The 15,509-nt window shown below is 40.8% G+C and overlaps 2 protein-coding genes across 6 annotated transcripts in view; one reads left to right on the forward strand and one right to left on the reverse strand.

Annotated features, from left to right (window-relative positions):
• Nucleotides 1–518: 518 nt before the first annotated feature.
• Nucleotides 519–6,382, reverse strand: LOC134750897 (uncharacterized). The gene is made up of 7 exons (XM_063686136.1): nt 6,072–6,382; nt 5,359–5,452; nt 4,626–4,749; nt 4,009–4,111; nt 3,483–3,568; nt 2,141–2,384; nt 519–1,850 (listed from the first exon to the last, which is right to left on the reverse strand). Exons 1-7 carry the CDS (start codon nt 6,177–6,179, stop codon nt 846–848), a joined length of 1,764 nt encoding a protein of 587 aa, XP_063542206.1. The 5' UTR covers nt 6,180–6,382; the 3' UTR covers nt 519–845.
• Nucleotides 6,383–8,123: 1,741 nt separating this feature from the next.
• Nucleotides 8,124–15,509, forward strand: part of LOC134751317 (uncharacterized) — a 104,939-nt gene continuing 97,553 nt past the window's right edge. For 2 of the 5 annotated variants that reach the window (XM_063686708.1, XM_063686703.1), the window contains exon 1: nt 8,125–8,604. The gene's annotated coding sequence lies outside the window, so the exon portion shown is untranslated. Of the gene's footprint in view, nt 8,605–15,509 lie in introns of all 5 variants that reach the window. The other 3 variants (XM_063686706.1, XM_063686707.1, XM_063686704.1) reach the window with 2 other exon arrangements.

Here is a 15,509-nt window from a genome sequence, read left to right on the forward strand (position 1 = left end):
AGTGAAAATATGGCCCGTTATTTATTATTTAATCGAATGGCATAAAAAGTCACAAATAAATCGAAAATATAACAGGTATGTCACAGGTTTATATCCAAGGTTCTCAGCCATTGGGCTGCGTCAGGGGTAAGTGAGAACAGGTCATCGGGGCTTCCAGGGTAGGCTCTGAGGGGGCACTCCTGGACTATGTGTTGGACAGTCTGCGACTCGGCGCCACAGTCGCATCTGGGCGAGTCGATCCATCCACAAAGATGTTTAAAATGTGCGGTACGGCCGAACCCTGTCCGCATTCTATTCAGCTTGCACCATTCATGTCGCGGGAGACTGAACCCCTTCACTTTCACACCGGGTGAGATAAGGCTACTAACAGATAGGTCTGTCTTTGACTGCCAGTCAGAAGACCACTTTTCTTTAAGGCTGAGTCTGGATTCTGTTAGTCTTATGGCCCGTTTAGAAGTCCCTTTACTTATTTAAATACAAATGTGTAAAATGTTTATGATCTAAAATAACAGCCCCAATTTAGAGAAAATCATATAAATTTAATTTTTCTATTTTGTTGAATACCTAAAAAGTTTAAGCTTGCACAATTATCCTTTGAAGAACTGAAATTCTTTTTCTTAATATCAATAATAACGTCAAAAATACAAAAACGTATATACAAAGCATTTATGACTAGTAAAAGCACATAAGACTAGTCGCCTAGTCGGTACTGTCTGCGTGAATTGTATAAAAAATCCTGATCTGATGAAAACTAAACAATCACACACAATAACAAGACATCAGAGCTTTATCTCCACAAAAGTGTATAATCAGCTCAGTTCAACATTAAGCGAGTCTAGTCTCTGTCAAGTTTTTCTCATGATGAGATCGCCGCCGCCGTGAGCCGAATGCATTCCTAAATGGTGTTTAATACTTGATCCAGCGTCTTTGATAGAAAGGGTAGAATCTTCCATCTCCTCGTCTGACGAGAAATCCGACACGCACAAAGTCATATGCCTCTTCTTAGGCACCATATGAAGCGTCCAACGCGAGCTCTTATGACTCTTAGCTTCGCGAGCTTCGTCAGTGTCAGAAGCAGCTCTTTGACTTTCGTTTTTGACAGTTCTTTTATTAGGTCTGTGGTGATCCTTTTTTTCCCCCCTCGGGGGGGTGTGGAAGTTTTTTAGATTAGTAACACTGGCGGTCTTCGAGTTTAAATCTGGAAAGTTCTGGGAATATATCATGACGCTATCGACTTTTTCTTTGTGAAATTTTGCCGCGCGCTTTGGACTTTCGGGTACAGCCTTCTTTTCGCCGCTACTACAACTAGTATTACTATTACTGGTACTATACTGTTCCTCTGCTTGTTTCTCCAATTCTTTAAACTTTGTATCAATACTTTCGTCGGACGCTTTGTATTGCTCTAAAGCTTCCTTTTCCAGCTCTTCAAATTTATTTTCCCGAATCACGGGTATGATTTTTGGGTTTAACTTTAGAAGTCCTGGAGTGAATTTTTGTAATCTGACACAGTTTTGTAGATTAATAGATGAGGGTGCGCTCATGCTTAAAACTGTGCTGTACAATCGTTTTTGTCTATCCATAGCTGCAGCGCTTGTAGTTGGCTGTTGGTCATCTAGCACCTTTTCTTTAATTTCAACTTCAGCTTGAGTCTCCTCGGCGTTTACTTTTTCTTCTTTGACCTCTTGTCGGACTAGTTTCGGGGTATCTTTTTGCCCGAGGCGGCGTTCTGGCATTCTTCGGTTGGTGGGGGCGTAGCGGCAGACGGTGGTGCCGCGGTAGGGCGTGGTGCGGCACAGGGTGGGCAGGCGGCAGGCGCGCTGAAGCGGCGAGGGGGGCGCTTCGAACTGAAACTTTATAACGTTACAGTTACTACACTTACGGAGCAACAACAGGGAAGTGACAAGATTTGTATAAGCTTCTATGCCTACAATAGCGTCACCTTGGGATCTATGAAAAGATAAATAAATCTTTTATGTGATTCCGTTTAAAATCAACATTTAACTGCACGTGTTCATTTCGGGTCTGATTCATTTACTGCTCTGCTATTATGCTCGCAGCGCTCCGCCATAACCGATAACATGTCGGTATGTAGCGAAAATGCGTCGCGACAATGGCTTAGATTGAAAACAGTAGGTAATACCTTGCACTTGGGATCGCACAGCAGCGCCGGCGCCAAACAATACGCCGGCAGCGGCGCTCTCGGCGGCAGTCGGCGCGGCTGTCGCCGGCGCGCGCGCATCTTCCTCGGCGGCGAGGGCGGGCGGGGGCGCGGGCAGGGGCGGGGCGGCGGGGGCGGGTCGGGCGCCCACAGCGCGCGCACGGCTGCGGCCCGCACGCGCGCCGACAGTGCCGCCTCGGCCCCGTCGCAGGGGCCCCAGCGCTCGCTAGCTGCCGATAAACACGTGTAAGTAATTCATGTAACGGAGTTGCCAACTGTCGCACCTGACAAAGGTTTATCTATTGTATAGATGGCGTCAGCATAGGTTTCGCCTTCCTCTGGGTTTGATCTACGAGATTTGGATTAAAGGGTTAGCAGTCCCGGCCATAAAACTACAAAAAAAACACGAATTTGACACTGTTCGTAGGATTGAGAGGTAAAACCTATGCTGGCGCCACCTGTAAAATACTTCGACCGGCCGACCTCATTGGCTCGATCGCTTTTTTTAAAATCTTTATTTCGGATTTTGATCCATAATGCCCTGCGCTCCCGCTCTATAGGTACAGTACCTACAGTTAGCGCCGCCTCGGGTTACCGATCGCTTGGGTTATTACTCATTATTAGGTACAGTCAAGTGTACAATTATGGGTGCATATATCTTACTCAAAAATATGTCCCATAGTTGTTAATTCGCTGACTTAAGAACTATGGGACATATTTTTGCGTATGATGTGTGATTGTGTGCACCCATATTATTACACTTGACTGTACAGTACAGGGGGTTCAGAACAGATGACACGAGAATATCAATGTGTCGCGCCTGGTTCAATGTATAGTCAGCACAACTATTAGGTACCTTCTACCTACTGGCGAATTTATAAGACATAACGCCTACCTCGGCGTGTTCGAATTTGGTCGGTGTCGGCACTATTGCCATCGTTTATTCCATCTACTTTTTCTGAGCCCTACCCTGGGGAAACAAGATGCCCGAAATTTTCGGGATTAAAAATATTAAAATCGAATTGTCCCGAATTTTTACTCAATTCATTACGATTGTGGTGTGGTTTCTAGAAATGCATGAGAATAACCTTACACACACCCTATAGGTACCTATTTTTTATGATATAAGAGGCAATCGAGCAGACGAATCACCTGATGAAAACCAAATCCAATCCGTCGCCCATGGACACCTGCAACACCAGAGGGTTTGCGGGGTTGCGACTTGCGAGTGCGTTGCCGGCTTTTAAAATGGGAATACGCTCTTTTGTTGGATGTAATGGACTCCATTATCTCTAACTGCTCTTAAATAAAAAAATGTACGCACAAGTCGTCGCTAGGCACGCGGTGGTGGCGGCGCGAGCTCGTCCGATCCGGCGCGTCGTCTAGCAGCTTGCGGAACCAGTACTCCACCTGCACAATATTGAAGCACTTAAGGGTCACCCCACACTTGCGTCTCCCGAGCGTCGGCGTCTAGTCAACTCGTATGGCTGCTGCTCGACGCAACGTTGGCGCAACTGCGCAGCGACGCCGTTTTCAATAGCGCTGACTGGACGCCGACGCTAGTGTGTGGTGGCCCTAAGTGTAGTGGTCTTCAAACTACAGTCACCGGGTCGCAAAATCTCTAGTTTCATACAATCCCGCAAAGAGGAAACGCGGGCGCCTAGCTGCAGCCTCAAGTTAAAAGATTTGGAGATTCTTAGGGGACTTAGGTTATGATTAATTTAACAGCTAGGTACAGCTATAATTACTTAATTATTATGGTCCATTCCAACTAACACCTACTTTAGTCTTTAAAGTAATAAATCGACGATAGATCTATTTTATAAATAAAATACATCAAGTTGGACAACCTCGGGAAGCATCCAGCATTCTGTGAGGTCGGAGTTTTCGCACCCCTGACCGTTGTACCCACGCCACGGTGACTTCTCATTGGCACTGGCGTAAGACTTTTCTCTGCAATACAATAGTTGAAAGAATATAACTTGGCACTTGAATAAAAATATATGTTGCTCTATTTACTCATAATAAAATATTCTCTGGCAAACCCTCTGTTTCAGTTGAAAAAGGTGCAAAATTAAAATCTAAGAGAGGACAACCCTTTATGCCTACATTTTATGGCTTTTACCTTTGTTTACTTTTAAATATAAAGCCCCGCTTCTAAAAGTATACCTCGAAACAGCTTCAGTCAGACGTCAATTTAAATAAAATCTCCCGCCTTTTTGCAGATTCAGTATGTGCAGTTTGTTTTATTTTATTTGTTTTTGTGTATTGCTGAATCAGTGTACATAATTATTTCTTATATTAAAATCTTAAATGTGAATCTGATTAGTGATTGATTACATAAGTGGCAAGATGAGAGTTTTTATTTAAAATAGTGTTTCGAACCTAAGTTGGACTGAAGGAAAAATAAAAGTACCTACCTATCTAGAATTTATCTAAAAATAAATCATTATGGATTAAGAAAAACCTTGTTTCGTCGTAATAAAAATTTCCATAGAACTGTGCCAATCTCGATTCAGGTATAACGTCTTTAACACTTTTCCGGCTACAACCGCCATTTTCTTGACTTTGACTCGACGTTGAGCGTTTCTCTGGAATTGCATTGTAGCAAAGATAGATATAATGATTGTAGGTAATCAGAATCATTCTTATCGGCGGGATATTTTTTTGATTAAGTATACCAAATATGTAAATTCCTTTACTCTACTCATCTTGCAACAAATCACGTGCGACTTGATACCTACATCGTGGCGATTGTTCGATCAATTGGATTCGTTGAACCCCGAGCCGTCAATATTATGTGATTTATGTGGCTTTGGTGGTGGTGTGGTGGACCTTTTATTAGAATTTCTGTTAGAATTTCAGATGGAAAGGACCTTATTGCACATGAAGCATAAGGACCCTTCTGTAATTGAAAGCCACATATTTGTTGCAAGGAATTAGTTCCCCTCGGACCCCGCGGAACCGACGGGAGAACAGGGCGATGCAGCGGCATAATGCCGCCTAGGTAGATACCAAGCCAAAGAACGCGAACAAAGGCCCTTGGTTGGTCCTGTTTGGTCTGTACGCGGCATAACTAGTTTTTTTTAACTTAGCACAAAAAACAAGGGCCTCGTAAAGATCTGCCGCCTGGAAACCACCGCTGCTTATAACATGGCCGTGCACCACTCTAGTTTTATGTGCCTGGTTATTGTACTTGCCTGTTTGTTCACATTTATTGTTTGACTGCGAAGATTGTGAATCTGTAGAGTCCTGCAGTGCTTGAGAAACACGACAATGTTGTGTCCAAAGGCGCTGAAATAAAAAAGTCATCAAGTCATCATCAGCCTAAGCCCTTAGGGCTTAGTCTATTAGGCTTGGAGCTGTCCAGCTTTTCGTTCATTTTCTGTAATCTTCCTTCCTTTTTAGCATAAAGGTCAGACAAAAAGGTAGATGTATAGATCTAATAAGCACTCAAAGAAAGACCTTTGGAGAAGTGGAAAGATCTCCACAAGGCCAGTCGTAGGTACTTTGCCCTTATGTTTTTTTTTCCTTACGCTCTTGACCAGACCCTATTTCTTTCAATCGGATGTAAAGGTGAATTAATAAACTGCACGTCTACCGCGGCTTACTGCGACTGGTGCGACTCCATCTCCAATTCTCCACATGTTGTGTCGCGCGACATATGACAAGATATGTGGATATTAGTGACACCTTTTTTGGATATCTTAGAGAAAAATACCGTGTTTCTCTCATAACTACCGAAACAGTATGTAAAAGTCCGGTGCAGACAATCAAATCCTGAACGATGGTTTCCCTTCCACTACAAAAACAAATCGATTTGATGTAAATCAGCTGTAAATGACATGAGTTTTCAACCGCCATATAAGTTGCATATAAGTCAATGTATGTGTTGAAAGGAAGTTATAGGTACCTGATTAGCTATAATAAAGTCATCAGGAGGTTCCGTAGCCCATGTGAGATCCGCACAAAGGGCGATGTGGGCCCACGCAGACGAATACCGATCCACGTCGAAGCTCATTCAATGTGACATCTCATGCAAACAACTATTTAACTCAATAACAAATTAATATAACATACACTAACGGTAAAATAGGTAATAAAAATGACGACAATTTGAAAGACATTAGTTAAATCTACAATAACAAATTTTCCTCTTTTTTAATTGATACATGATTTTTTCTTCTTTTTAAATCACTTTTCAAATTTCGTACCAATCATTTATTTTGTCGTCTCGATGGTTTCGATGGCTAAGCGACGTCCATGAAGGTTTCATTCTCAGCATTCTCTCTGGTTATGATAACAGCAGTTTTAGGTTTAGGTACGTCTCTCCTGTGGACATTGTCAAAGTAAAGGCTATACTTAAAGACTAATTTTCGGATTTAACTTTTATCCGCATAGCAAGGTACTCCTCATGTATTAAGCTGTGTAATAATAGTCATTGAGACAATGCATAAAAGCTTTCAATTATTAGCCACAGGACAATTTAGTTACAACATTTATTGAATAATCCGTGTATGGCCCGCCATAATCTGCAGCTTATTGTAGGTACATTTGAAACCTAGGAGGATATAACCAAACGGAGTAGCCATTAACAGGCATTCCCCTCAATGGTCATACACAACGTATGGACTGACGTTTATCTGACATGGCTATTTTGACGTTACGTATACATTTGACGTTCCCCTCCCCCGCAAAAACTGGCATACTTTTTTGTACAGCAAATTACAGACGTGGCGGCTCCGTTTGGTTATATCCTCCTAGTTTGAAACAGTTAACATATATATATTTTGTTACAGTTTCCTATATCTCCAATTAAACAAGAGTTTATTATACTTATATTATTATTACGAGCCTATTGCGTCCCACTGCTGGGCAAATGCCTCGCCCTTCTTCCACTCATCCCGGTTTTGAGCTACATCTGGCCAGTCTCTCAAAAAGGAGTCCAAGTTATCCCGCCATCGCCGACGAGGTCTGCCGGATCCCCGGTTTGACTCACGGGGCACCCACTCCGTGGTTATCTTGGCCCGAAAGTCATTTAGTGTAAGCCGTTTTTAATTTTTCAATATTGTAATATTGTGGTCCGCAAACAGGAACTGGTGCTGGTGGTGCTGTAGAGCATTCCTACAGCCCACCGCTACTATAGATTTGGGGCCCCATTAGCCCAAAACAAGGAGTCCCACATAACCACTCGGGTTTGTCCCCGTGCCCCCCGAGTATGCGTAATAGGGGATATTACTGCAATGTTCTGCCACCAGAGTGCAGCCTTTTTAGTAAACCATAGAGTAACTTATATACACTGTACCTTTAATAGGTTTTTGACAAGTTTTCAGAGATAATAAAATATGACATTGATGCATCAAGTCAAGGCGGTTTGCATACAGAGGACCTACCGGGAAACGCGAATCCGAAAATTCGCTATCGGCCTTTTTATCTTTCGAATATGCAAGAGTGATAGAGATGTTAGATAAAGAAATTTTCTTGTTTCACGAATTTCACGATAGACCCTCAGATTGTGGTAGTCATAGTGGTTATATAGTCTTTGGTGGTAGTGGCGCCCTGGCGCCCCCTACGCAGACTTCGCGTAATAATCCCTATTGCATTTTTCCCCTCCTAAAAAAAAGGCATTCACGATATATTTTACGTTACGTACTATTTGACAGAACACACACAAAGCTATAATATATAATTTCGGTATATTACGATATAATTTGGTATATTTCGTCTCTCTCACAATGTAGGTGCTAGACAGACAGCGATATGTATATATTTTGGTATCGTTGTTGTGTGTGTTGCTTAGCTATACTATATTTCGGTATCTTACGGTATATTATCTTGATATGATCGCTCCGCCTGTGATGCGCTTTATCCTTAAAAATGTTACTTCTTTATCCTTTAATGGGTAAAATATATTTTTTCACTGGCAACATTTTCGAGTCAGGAACCTTGATTTGTTGTAGCGGCATCCCCGACCGTTAGTTTGCGCAGGTGGCGCTCTGAGACGCACGTATGCGTTGCGCTGCGAGCCAAAACGTGCATTGACAGTCAAATTAACATTTATTTTACAAATATTAATTAAAAACTATAAAACATACATAAACAAATACAGTGTGCCTGTGAATTAACAAGGAGTAAAGTGTTCAAGTTCGAAATTAATAGAAATAAAATAGTTATACAAAAATCGATTGTAAAAAGCGACTTTTCTTTATTTTCTGGTCGGTTTTCTCGTTGTAAACCGTCTTGGAGGTATCGTGGGTGTTGTAAGTTTTGCAACAAGTGCAGTTGGCTAGTGTCGTGAACAGGTTTTCGGGGACCGTTGGCTTTTTTGTTGTTTATGTACATTTAGCTGTGTTGTTTTGCGAGTTGCGAGTGTGTGCGGTGAGCGGGCGCCCGGCGATGCTGCAATCCCGTGCAAGAGGCTCAGGCTAACCTGTCATCTTTGCATGGTAAGTCGCTTGAATGGTAAGCTAGTCTTATTATAGGTACATAGATATACATGTAAACCGCTGCTCGGTAATAGAAAGTCTTGTTGAAATGTTTATGGTCTTTGCTCACCATCAGGCATCAGGCATTTAGCATCGCACAACATCTGCTGCTTCTTAATCTAGTCTAAAGTATCTAGACTTAATTCGAACATTTAGAATACACATTAGTACAGCCAGATGCAGAGATTGTTGTCCCCTTCCCGCAAACAAACTTCTATGAATTTCTCAGATGGTTTGCAGTCCTCAACTGTGCGTTTCTCCAGAAAATTCTTGCCTCGCACAGCTGCACTCTGGAATGAACTGTCGCCTGCGGTATTTCCGGACCGATACGACCTTCAAGAAAAGAGCGTACTCTCATCTTAGAGGCCGGCACTTAAAACCCCTATGGTGTTGCGGGTGTCCATAGGCGACGGTAATCGCTTACCATCAGGCGATTCGTCTGCTCGTTTGCCTCCTATTAAAAAAACCGGCCAAGTGCGAGTCGGACTCGCGCACCAAGGGTTCCGTACTTTTTAGTATTTGTTGTTATAGCGGCAACAGAAATACATCATCTGTGAAAATTTCAACTGTCTAGCTATCACGGTTCATGAGATACAGCCTGGTGACAGACAGACAAACGGACAGCGGAGTCTTAGTAATAGGGTCCCGTTTTTACCCTTTGGGTACGGAACCCTAAAAAAGACTTAAGGGACTATCTCCTCGCAGCTGATTGTATACCCACTTAGGTATTTAAGTAATTTATAAGGAGTTAGGTAAATACTTAGATACCTACCTACATAACGTAGGAAAATTAAATAAATCGCCATCTGTCGAGCGTATACCCAACATACCTATGAACGAAATTTAAGTCAGTTAAGTTAAGAAAATGTTTGCTTCTGTATGTCGTTTGGAACACCTCGCCCGCTTAATTACTTCTGCTAGTTCTGCTAGTGCTGACTATACGAAACCTAAAACGATATAGCCCTATTTGAAAACAAAGCTCATCGCATAACATATAAACACGCAAACTAAACCAGCACACGCATTTATCAAATCTCTGATACTCTGCTGTATATTATCAAATAGGCCAGAGATAATGCACATAAATTTACATTATAATTGCCGTAGATCGCTCCGTGGGGTGATTATTATTACGAACCATATTTTTATAGCCGTTCGACTAAGCATTGGATCTTATCTTATCTTATGATCGTGTGAAAGCAGGACAAAACAGAAGGTCAGTTAGATTTAATATTCTCATTCGGCACCTACAGTTTTTGACCGATTGTGTCATAAAGTTTTTAGTGACTTGCTCAAGATAGGTAAGATCTTTTTTTTTAAATTACGTATTTCAATAAAATAAGTGTCCGACCGAAACAGGATTTTTTTTCCGAAACCGCCGAAGGTTCGGTTTTGGTCTAATTTCGGCCGAAAACGAACCTTAGGCTGAAACATGATTTTTATGCCGAAATCGAAACTTCCGTCGATAACTACCGAAAATACATTTTCGGCGCGGCCGAAAGGTTCGACAGTTTTTGGTTAGCCGAAACCGAACCTTGGCCAAAACATAATTTTTTGCCGAAACTTTCCGAAACCGAAACTTCGGTTGGACTCGTTGGTTCGGTTCGCATTTATAATATTAGTATAGATTTACATATAAAGCAATAAACGTGTCGAAGTGCATACAAAGTGATCCATTTTAATTTTTCTTTAGTGTTATTATTACATAATCAAATCACAATGTACCGAACATGACCTTTTACCCATCATCTGGTCGATACCCCCGCGAGATGCCATTATTACCGGCTTTAATACTCGTAAAACGAAAAATTAAGCCGTCTAATGGGGTCAGCGCGTACCGTACAGTCAGAGACATAAAGAAACAATAATATTTTTGATAAAATTATAACTGTACCTATACCTAATCATCGAATAGACGTAATCGGATAATCGCTTATGATGAAATTTAGCCTAATGAAAGCTTAACCTCTCCCAAAAGGTCGGTTAAAACGGTCTCCCATTCCATTCTACTATTTTGAATCCTTATTTTGACAAATCAGAATTGCATTTGCATCGGCAATTTTTGATGTCTGGGCGGCTACATAAAGGGTAGGTCAAGGAATTGAATTTCAGTACCATTTCGCACCTTGTCACAGTGAAAACAGTATGAGGTCCCTAGCGACTTTCATATTGATTGTCACTATGACAAGGTATAGACCGCGAGCCACGAACAGATTTCAATGACCATAAGCCTCCCGGGCGAAAGCTCGTGAAATGATCGTCGATGCGTAATGAATTCTAGTAACATTATCTAAACTATCACCTGACAAAGTATCAATCGGGAGGCGATGACTGAAAAAAAGTTTTTTTTTTTCATGTTCATGTGATCAGCTGACGGACTTCCCACCGCAATAAAACCGGCTGCTAAGACTCCGCTATCCGTCTGTCAGTCTGTCTGTCTGTCTTTCTGACTGTCTGTCACCAGGCTGTATCTCATGAACCGTTATAGTTAGACAGTTGAAATTTTCACAGATGATGTATTTCTGTTGCCGCTATACCAACAAATACTAAAAACATAATAAAATAAATATTTAAGTGCTCCCAGTAGTAGGGCTCCCATACAACAAACGTGATTTTTTGCCGTTATTTGCGTAATGGTACGGAACCCTTCGTGCGCGGGTCCGACTCGCACTTGTTTCCTTGTTAACTATACTTAGAAATCTTCGATTTTTATTATAAGGACAAAAATTAATTCATATAGTGTTGAGTGTACACGGGAAAATTGCAACAGACACCAGTTTTAGCCCATCGTTACACCGGCTAAAGTTATGACCGGACGTTTTGCTTTACTTTGATGATGCCTTCATTTGATAGGTTTGCTCTATAAAACACCCTTTCTTCTAAACCGAGGCAATGTTTACAGAATTAAATGTCGATCAACAAAAAACATGGCGTATAATTGGGATAAAAGGTTACCTAGGTTCCTTAAGAGTCCGTCTAAGCTAATTGTGCACTGACTTTGCAGTGGCAACGTGTGTAAAGTGTCATTATAAAGATAAGCATCATATGTGGCGTTCCATGCCTAAAGGGTCCTTTATGCTCCATGTGCATAAGAACCCTTTAGGCATGGAACATCACATATTTTGATAGAATTACTTTAAATAATGATCCCTGATTCTGCTCGAGAGTAACAAGGTTTTGTTTTGTTGTTAATTATGATACTTCCACACTTTCATTATGGCTTATGCTAGAGTTAGCTTGGTCTAACTCTACATCTACACAGTTTTACACAAATTTATATGTAATATGTAACTCGTTTTATTAATCACCCTCCTTTTGCTTTTCCGTTGTCGGGTAAAAAGGAACTTCTGCGTTTTTTATAATTTACAAAGTTTTCGACAAAGAGGCACAAGTCCCTAAAAACTGGACCCTGCTTGCTTGCCGTTCTTTTAAAAATTTACTTATCTGTATGTACAACAAGCTGCACAAGTGCATACGCACTTTATGAATGAATTCCATTCATGAAGTGCCTATGCACTTTTGCAGCTGCGTGTACAGCGTATAGGAGGCACAGCAGCTGATTTAACTAGCTCTACACTAAATGTTAATTACTTGCATAATTACCAAATATTTTTTTTACCAAATCGAAATAATAATGAAAGGTGAAGGTGAGGTCTTGAAATATGTGTTTCTTTTCCCTTCTTGCCTATACTATACATATTATCTACCACAGGACGTGGGCGTCGCGAATCTCGTCCCACCTTCACATAGGCCTAGAACCGGCTTTTCCAGTCCGGAACTCCGTACCACAAAACTATTCTATCCTCCCAAGTCCCGATGTTCTGTTCAAAGGATCAAATCGAATTTTGAACTTTAATGGAATAAATGAAGGTTCCAAATTGAAAACTGCAAAAAGGATTTTGGGACATAGAAGGCTATACCGAGCCATCCAAATAGGTTACGCAATTCAGCCGTAAGGAACAAAGTTACATATTCCGTTTGCACAGATTGAGTCGTAAAAATAAATAAATAAATGTTGCCGAAAAAGGTTCGCACACAAGTCCCGATGTTCCCGCATAGGTATAATATTTTATAAAATGATACGCACAAAAAACCTACGTGGGTTAAGGACATTACCCGAAAACGGGCCAAGGTCGAACCGCAAGCTCCAGGGATCGTTCCAAGCCCTCATTAAGCGATGCAAGCAGGTAGCCAGTGTAAGCGTGCCCTCCAATTAAGCTTAGTTGTTACGAGTAGAGGTCCCAGATACATTGGTCCTCAAATACTCACTGTCAGGACAGTTCTACAAGAGCAAGAGGCATGAGGAAGTAGTAAGGATTACCATCTTATTCTATAAGACTGCAAACTTCGAGGTTTTAGATTCGCTCGCGCTTGGAAAGTATTGGCATTACGTGTATACGCCCAGGCCTTTGCTCGGGGGCGGCGAAAAAAGTTAGTTTCAAATGACAAATTGACTGTTTGTTTAGGCACTGGTCGGATGTACTTACAATCGGAAAAAGGTCTACACACTTTTGTTGGGGTTCGATATCCATTTGTCGATACATTTCGGGATCCGTCAAGTTTTATTTGTGCTTTTGTTCATCTTACGCGTGAATTCACAAAGGGTACTCCGCACTTTAGCAAAATTAGGTCAGGTCAAGGTCTAATGCCGGGTCAAAAGCATTTCGACTGTGGCTCTTAGTGGGTTTTAGCAAATCTGTTTGTATAATTATAAACCTTACAGAATCTCACGAAGTTACATGTAAAACAAAGTGCGATTAAAGCTTTCATGCATTGTTAACATGAAAGGATACCAATAAAATCAATCTGATTAACTATTTGTGGTGTATTCGTGGGAATTTCTTTGCTTTACTTCGGTTTTGCGACACATTCTAAATCCATGAATGCATTTGTTCATTTGTAGTCCATTTGTTACTTAGTATAGTAAGTATTCGATCTAAGGGCGAGTTGCACCAGCCACAATTAACAGACTGATCAACGTCACGCAGCAGATAAAAAGGGACAATACAATAAAATTAATCGAACACTTTAGCGGTGACAGACGGTTTTGTGCAACCGACCCTAAATCTAGCCAATGAGAATAGTGAGAAGATAGACATTATGATAATGTGAGTTTAGTCGGAATGATTTGGTCGGGACAAAAAGCAGCAGATTATTGTATGTTTTTCTGAACAGTTCGTGCATGCAAATTGAATTGTGTATATTACGTATCACAAACTATTATGGTCGCGTACTGTGCGGTTTAAGAGCAATTTCCTCCCGCGTACGCTTCGGCTGTGGAATGAGCTCCCTGCCGAGGTTTTCCCGAGGGGCTACAGTATGGGGTTCTTCAAAAAAGGAGTGTACAGGTTTTTAAAGGGTCGGCAACGCGCGTGTTATATCTCCGGTGTTGCAGGCGTCCATAGGCTACGGTAACTGCTTACCATCAGGCGGGCCGTATGCTTGATTGCCACCGACGTGATATAAAAAAAAATATATAAGCGAAGTAGCGAAGGCAACAAATGGCATGCGATTTTAGATAATTGCTGGCTCGAGAGTTCTCGAGTCCCGGTCATTTTTTTCTCGTCTCGAATGAAGCCAAAATTCTCGACTTGTCTAGAGTTCGAGAAATCTCGAACAGAAACCCTTCACTTCTACGACTTTATCTTGTCCCAATCTAATTTAAGATCCCAAGTATGAACTTATTTACAGAAAGCCCTCCCTGTTGCCTGTTTATTTTGCCTTATTAGAACTCACTTTATAGACTTACAGACAGATTGTTTAACAAACTATACGTAAATAAACAGAGATTAAGTTACTTCAGTTGAATCTGATTCTTGGAAGAGATTTTAATAACAAAGAAGAGATGTTCATGTTCTGAACAAAGGTTTCGTAGAATAAAAATATTTAGCTGAATATTTATTAGCTGGTATAAAATATTTGTCTTGATAGCATTCAAGTTCGTTTTGATAGTTAATAATTATTATGGTGCCCAAATAAATGTAACAGATTCACTGGTAAGTTGGCAACACTGTGTTTTTTATTAATTTAACCTACAAAATTTTTGTATAAAAATTTACTGCCAAAATCGTTATTACCGAGTAGGTTAAAGTGGCCATTATATGTATTACCGAATGTTCGGCGTGAACTTAACAGCTCATACTTTTATTCGTTAGTTATAACGGTTTTAGCTCGTGCGTTGCCAAAAACGTTCCGCTGCCCCAATAATTGCCTATGGTCTGTTTTTTATAGTTATTGACTTATTGTACTACTTTACATATGTGGAAAGTAACTATATAAGTTGACGTAATTGCGATTGTTTAATCTATATTTTATTATCTAACTAGTTTAACTTGTTTGTAAGATGGTTGTTTCCTATATAGACAGGAAATGAAGTGGTTTATCTGCGTTCATCTCGTTAAAGTTGTGTATTCTTTGCAAGTAAAGTTAAAGGAGTTGAAAAAACATATGTAGGTTTTATTCCAAAAATAAGAATAACCTAAACCTGTCTCGCACATTAAATCCGCGAAAAAGGTTGATCAGTAGGCCGTGCCAAAAAGACGTGACGATTAGACATGTAGTCGTCAAATCAATAGCAGCGGATAGGGCAACGCACCAAAACTAGGTATCTAAAAACCTCAAATTGTTTTACAAATAGAGATATAAGTATTTCTACGGTTCGCGTCCAAAACTATCTACCACGCTTTCATTCGTAAAGAGAAATATCTCTTTTTGTGAATTTAAAACAACCGAAAATCTTTACTTTTATCCGTCAGTCAGGTAAGTTTACCCTTGGTCGGTGATTCTTTTTTTCCTATAGATGCAATTGCCTAATAAATTTAGCAGTAATAGTAACCCTTTTTGTTGCTGTATACTACCTAACTATT

The sequence above is a fragment of the Cydia strobilella genome, chromosome 21 (genome assembly GCF_947568885.1).
Source record: "Cydia strobilella chromosome 21, ilCydStro3.1, whole genome shotgun sequence".
Classification (NCBI taxonomy): Eukaryota; Metazoa; Arthropoda; class Insecta; order Lepidoptera; family Tortricidae; genus Cydia; species Cydia strobilella.